The 6,817-nt window shown below is 35.9% G+C and overlaps 1 protein-coding gene across 1 annotated transcript in view; it reads left to right on the top strand.

Moving 5' to 3' along the window:
- Positions 1-4,548, top strand: part of LOC109216812 (agamous-like MADS-box protein AGL8 homolog) — a 9,702-nt gene extending 5,154 nt beyond the window's left edge. Inside the window, exons 2-8 of the mRNA XM_019381005.1 lie at positions 2,439-2,520; positions 2,645-2,709; positions 2,944-3,043; positions 3,133-3,174; positions 3,319-3,360; positions 3,428-3,540; positions 4,203-4,548. Coding sequence (XP_019236550.1) covers positions 2,439-2,520; positions 2,645-2,709; positions 2,944-3,043; positions 3,133-3,174; positions 3,319-3,360; positions 3,428-3,540; positions 4,203-4,320 — 562 coding nt within the window. The 3' untranslated portion in view covers positions 4,321-4,548. The remainder of the gene's footprint in view (positions 1-2,438; positions 2,521-2,644; positions 2,710-2,943; positions 3,044-3,132; positions 3,175-3,318; positions 3,361-3,427; positions 3,541-4,202) is intronic.
- The last annotated feature ends 2,269 nt before the right edge of the window (positions 4,549-6,817 follow it).

Below are 6,817 nucleotides of genomic sequence, written 5' to 3'. Positions count from 1 at the left end.
AAAAAATGTCAGGTTCTTGCTTCTCTGTTGCTGCTACAGCATCTACTTCTTCTACTTCTTCACTGTATCTCTTCACTCAAAAGCCTAAATTCTCAGTAGAACATCTTTCCTTAAGTACTTATAATACTCACTTCAACTTCAAGATAAACTCAACAAAACTCAAAGCCCATTTCCCCATTTCTTCTCTTTATCGCTCTTCAATCTTTTTGAGCACTTGTGCTTCTGTGTCTGATGGAGTTGAGGTTGTCCAAGATGATGACGAAGAAGAAGTTGCATTGTCAGCCGAAGAAGAAGAGGAAATTGAAGAAAAAGAAGAAGGTGTTGAGTTAGAAGTAGTTGAAGGTGTTAGATTGTACGTGGGTAAAACGAGGAAGAAGAAGTGCGGGTAAATAGTTTGGGGGCCATGGATAGGAGTAGTAAATAATTTGGGCATGGACATTAAAAGGTAAATAGTTTGGAATTAATGGGTATAAAGTGAGATTTTCTCCAGAAAATATTCATGCAGAGGTGGGCATGTCGGATCCAAAATAGATACGGGTTTGGCACAATCCACATTTTCGGGCTAGATCCTCGCATCAAATGATTTTTTACGAATTAAAATGCTTGTACATGTTACACTATATATATTTAACTATAGGACTCCTTCACCTATTTGCATTTTGTTCTAACTTTTCCTTTGAAACCCATAAAAAGTTTAATGATGTATACGCTTCATTTAAATTTTGTTGCATGCTAAGTTGTAATCTCTCTTTGCTGATAGCCTTTGGCTTATGGATTTGTTTAGCTTAAGGAGAAAACTAACAATCCAGTCCTTTTCTCTTCTTTCTTCCTTTTTCATTTCTTCTACTTTTTTTTTTTAACTTCTTTCTAATGAAACTAGGCTGCTTATTTTGTTGGACATAACATTAGAATGGTAAAAAAAGGCATGAGTTGAGGGTAGTGGTTACGTTGGGGCTTTTGCATCTATACCTGGTTTTGGGGTCACAATTGAACCTATACCCACTTTGCAAAAGAAAATTGCAAGCCTACCCACTTTACGATCAACTTCAGACTTATCGAGTCTGAGGTTAAAAACTGAAATTTGAACTGAAATTTGAAAAAAAAAATCTTTTTTTTGGAGAGGGGGTAGGGTGGGTTGGTGAGGGTGGGGAAGGTTGAGAAGTAGCTTTGGAAAATGTTTTCCCTTCTCTTGCTAAGGAAAACATTTTCCTCCAATTGGGAAAATGTTTTCCAAAACATTTAAGGCAACCAAACATGGGAAAATAAATTGATAAGGAAAATATTTTCCAAAACATTTAAGGCGATCAAACATGGGAAAATTGAAAAACATTTTCCGGAAAATATTTTCCTTCATAACAAACACACCCTAAATGTGAAAACAAGATGAATGAAGATGTTAAAAGAGAAAGAGATAAATCTAAAATCATATGAAAAAGAAGTTATTTAAACAAAATTTAAAATATCTCGGAATCAAGGTAGATATAGAAAAACATAGAAAATGATGATTGTTGAAAATCCAAATAAGTTGTACCAACTTGAAGGCTAGTTCTTACCAGAAGACTCTTTGTGTATATTAAAGTTATAACCACTAGAGAGTATATAGAGTTCCTATTGGATAATCCTTAAGTCCGGAATGTATATTGAATATAATGGACCCGAATATAGCATTTATCATACAACATATCTCAACTAGCTTGGGATTGAGGCGTAATAGTAGTAATATGTTGCTGTTGTTGTCTTCTTAGGGATAAGGTTTTCAGTAAGAGTTTAATTTAATGCCTAATAGTGTAGACATTATTACAATTTGATCACATAAAATTCATATATTCTATTTATCAATTTATCACCTTCACATTCCTAATAATTACACCAATATTCTTTATTTTGTTGGAGAAGCTGGAAGTATACACATTTCTCTTAGGTTCTTGCCCTAAAGGGTCATTTGGAAGGGTGTATAAGAATAATACTAAATAGAATGTATTAGTAATCGTGAGATTAGTAATGCTGCAATTAGTTATGGTGGGGTTATTTCTTATCGACGATTTGATTTTTGTGTATTAAAGGTTTGGAAAAGACAGTTATCATGCCTTTATGCATGCTTATCCATGTATTAAAAACCATGGTATTGCAAATACCATAGTTTGTTATGTATAAGAATAGTACTGAATATGATATATAATTACTAGGTTAAAAAACACTACAAGGGATTAATACACCACAAAGTATCTATTTTAATAGTATATGAATATATCTGCTATGAAGATAAAAAAGCTACAGTACTTATCAAAGAGAATAAATTATGTTATGTCGATTTTCTTGGGCGTTAGGGGAATGTAATCAGTAATCACCATTGTTTTAAGCTTTTGTCCATTATCCTGTATTTGACTTGTATCTGATTCTGATCAAACAACTCTCTTCTGATACTATATATCAATCAGCATGGAGAGGATCCTTGAAAGATATGAAAGATACTCATATGCTGAGAGGCAGCTTGTTGCTACTACTGATCATAGCTACCCGGTATGGCTAATTTATTTCGGATTTAACTTATATACATTGATCGTAAAAGTTCTTTTATATTAACAGTGCGTAAAAGTTAAAGTCATTTCTTCATTTTGAGGACGGTGTAGTTAATTTGGTGCAGGGAAGCTGGACTCTGGAACATGCAAAACTTAAGGCTAGACTTGAGGTTTTGCAGAGAAACCAAAGGTACACATTAGTGATCTCTAAACAAATTTTATATGTAACATATACATTTCCCTTGGTAGAAACATTACAACAATAACATACCCTGCGAAATCTTACAAGTGGGGTCTGGGGAGGGTAATGCGTACGCAGACTTTACCCCTACCTTGTGAAGATAAAGAGGCTATTTCCAATAGACCTTCGGCCTTGGTAGAAACATTATTGCCTAAAAAATTGTCCGTTCTTTCATTTTTGCAGGCATTATATGGGAGAAGATCTGGACTCGTTAAGCATGAAAGAACTTCAGAATTTGGAGCAGCAGCTGGATTCTGCTCTTAAACACATTCGCTCAAGAAAGGTAGAACCAAATTATTTAGAAAACATAGTTCTATAATCTGGATATTCTTTGAGAAAAAGCCTCTAAACTGAAGAATTATTTTCTTGTAGAACCAATTGATGCATGAGTCTATTTCTGAGCTTCAAAAAAAGGTAAGGACCTTTCAACTGTTCAGGAGTGGGACACTTAAGTTATTAGACAGAACACACTTTAAATTATATTATGTCTAGACAATGAAATATTAATTGCATGATAGTAACAAATTGTTTCTGTAACTTTTCCTTTGCATGATACAGGACAAAGCACTGCAGGAGCAAAACAACCAGCTTTCCAAGAAGGTTATTATTTCATTTGTAACTGCAAAACTTTCCATATTGGGAATATATTTTAAATTCCTTTAAACAGGTGAAAGAGAGGGAGAAAGAGCTAGCCCAGCAAAATCAGTGGGAGCAGCAGAACCAAGAACTCAACTCATCTTCATTTGTTTTGCAACAACAATTAGACTCTCCCAACCTTGGGTACGTATATTATAATTTCCCCCTTCCGGTCCCCATTTCTTTATTCTACTTTTGGTATTCAATCAGCCATTGGCTTAGCAAAAAGCAGTATAAAAATAAGTTTAGAAATGAGAAGATTAAACTTCAAATAACGTGTAGACAATCATCATATTCTCACTTAATAAATCTTTAATCAATTACACATAAAGTACTCAAGAAAAAGGGATGTATATGCCTAGGGTTTTGGTCTAATGGTAAGTGCGCAACGCGTGATATGTAAGTGCACTTTACAAGTTTGAATCCTACCGCAGACAAAAACTTGATTTTTAAGTGAAAAAAGGCAGCGGGGGTGCCTATTATCCACTGAGCTTCGACCTGTGCACCACTAGCCGTCGAGAATCTCTCGATCTATAAGAAAAAAAGGTGATGCATATTTGAGCTGAGGATATCTTGGAACTCTATATATGTGATCTAAATCACAGGCGGATCCGGAATTTAATCGTTATCTTAACCTTTAAGTCATCATTACACTTAATGTTCAAAATTTACTATTTTGTTGAGTTTTTTGTGCTTTTTGACTATATATTTATGTTCTGTATCAAAAATTCAAAATTACTGAATTCTGGTGAACCCGTAGTATATATATAGCTCCATTTGCCTCTGATGTAACATGCAAAATGCAGGGAAGCATATCAGAGTACTGCAGAAGAAAATGGAGAAGTAGAAAGAGGTTCGAATTCACAGCAGCAAACTGCTAATACTGTGATGCCACCATGGATGATTCGCCATCTTAATGGCTAATAATAACTTGATGGTTAGTATTAAGCTAGGTATTTTTGTCTAAGAATTAAGTAAACGTTTCATATATGTTTACCAAAAAATAACTCTATCTCTAATTTACACAATATAGTTATATATAGATGGGCTGTTGTGTAAAACATTACTATGTTAAAATGAACTGATTTACTGTATCAGCCTTGCCTTTGAATAACTAATTAAATATTATGAATGATCTCCTTGTAGAAGATATATATACTTGAATGGTGATGAATAATCTTTAATTTCTTCAAGTTGAACCTAGTATTTCCTTCATTCTTCATATTTGCAACAGAAACAAACCGTGTATTTTATCTTTATCATACCTAGAATGTTACGGGGCGTATGTATGAGCGAAGTGCTCAAGTGGCCCTATCGTACTTTTAATCTTAAGGGTTTCAAACAAAATATATGCCCATTTTAACATATATATACACTTATATATTTAGAATATTTGTCGAATTAACGGGGTTTGGTGGCCCCTCTTCTACGTGCGTAAGTCTGCCTCTGATCATACCATAATTTGGATTACTCTGAATTATTTTTAGAGAAACGCATGAACAACACATACTTGTGTTGTTGAAAATATATTAGTGCTCTACTAATATATTAACTTACGGATAGGCGACCAAACAATTGATTATGATCAATAAATATTGCACCAAACTCTCAAACTAGATTATATAAATTATCAAAAATTTAGTTACTGTTAAGAAATGAGAGCAAAATAGAACAATATAGTAATAGAGACAAGATGTATAGGAGGAGAATGTAGAAGTTATCTTATTCAAGTGTGTTTCTTGTGTGTTCTTTCATAGGCAAAGAATGTCCTATTTATACTATACAAGATACACCCAAAACTCACTAGATACATCCTAGGAATTAATAGGTACATCTATCCAAGTAGTACATTGTATAGAATGTATGGATGGATTAAATGAACATCCATATACATTCACTTTATTTATAACACTCCCCCTTGGATGTTCATTTGAAAGATAATGTGCCTCGTTAAAACCTTACTAGGAAAATCCAGTGGGAAAAAGCCTAGTGAAGGAAAAAGAGTACACATATGTGACGACCCAAAGGGTCATCACCTGTTTCCTCATTCATTCTGTGTTTCCGAGGCCTTGAAAACCTCATTTTTTTACTTGCCTCGATTTGCGTGCGCAGTCCAGGCGCGTAGCCGAAAAGCTTTTATGTTGAAATATGTGAATTCTGTGAAAAATTTGAAGAATTTTGATATTAATATGTTTAAGGTTGACTTCGGTCAATATTTTTGGTAAACGGACCCGGACCCGAGATTGGACGGTCCCGGAAGGTCCGTAGAAAAATATGGGACTCGGGCATGTGCCCGGAGTCGAATTCCGAGGTCTAGAGCCCGACGAATGAATTTTTCTGTGAAATTGTTTTTCTGAAATTATTAAGGAAAATGGAAATGAAAATTGATTAAAAGACTGTGGTATCGCGCTCGTATTTTGGTTCCGACGCCCGATACAAGTCTTAAATATGCGTTAAGCTCTTTCTGTAAAGTTTGGTCGAAATCGGACGTCGTTTGACGTGTTTCGGACCTAATTGTCTAAAGTTGGAAGTTTATGAAGTTTGAAAGGAAAATGATGATTTTGAGGCTTGATTCAATGATTTTGATGTTATTTTGGCGATTTAATCGCTCGAGTAAGTTCGTAGGATGTTATTGAGTTAGTGTGTGTGTGATTGGTTAGGAGCCCCGAGGGCTCGGGAGTGAATTGGAGGTAGTTCGGGGTGTTTTTACACTTGGAATGGTAGCAGATTTTTCTGCAATTTTCGCCCAGTGAAATCCTTCTTCGCGTTCGCACTCCCCCACACGCGTTCGCGATGCTTCATTTTGTTCCTTCATCGCGTTCGCGTCACTAGTCCGCGTTCGCGTAGAGATATGAACCTCTGAGGGCCCAGTCCTCTTTTCTTGTTCGCGTTCGCGAGGGCCGGACCGCGTTCGCGTAGTTCCCAGCCCATTTCCCATCGCGTTCGCGTACAGGCCAACGCGTTCGCGTAGGCCAATTTTCCAGGCACCCAATATTTTCTCTTCGCGTTCGCATCCCTTGTCCGCGAACGCGATGCTTGCCAACTTCTATTCATCGCGAACGCGACCCTACTGTCGCGAACGCGTAGTGTAATGTCGTCCAGTGATTTTTTTTAAAAGAACAGAAACAGTACACTCGGGATTTTTCACTTTTTATCACGAGCCCTCTTCTCTCCCAAGCCTTAGGAAGCCATTAAAGCCCTCAAGCTTCAAGACCACTTGAGTAAGTAATTTCCCACTTATTTCCTTTACTTTTCCTTCATTAATTAGCAAGTTTCTAAGCCTAAATCATGAAATCAAGGTAGGAATCATGGGTTTTGGGTAGAGTTAGGGTTTTGAGAATTTTGGGTAATTCAACCCCAATTTGGGGTCGAATCTTAAACCAGATTATATCTTTGGATTCGTGGGTTATGAGTAAATTAT

This window comes from Nicotiana attenuata, unplaced genomic scaffold, assembly GCF_001879085.1.
Source record: "Nicotiana attenuata strain UT unplaced genomic scaffold, NIATTr2, whole genome shotgun sequence".
Taxonomy (NCBI): domain Eukaryota; kingdom Viridiplantae; phylum Streptophyta; class Magnoliopsida; order Solanales; family Solanaceae; genus Nicotiana; species Nicotiana attenuata.
The sequence above is the reverse complement of the archived record's forward strand: the minus strand, read 5'-3'. Positions and strand labels throughout refer to the sequence as shown.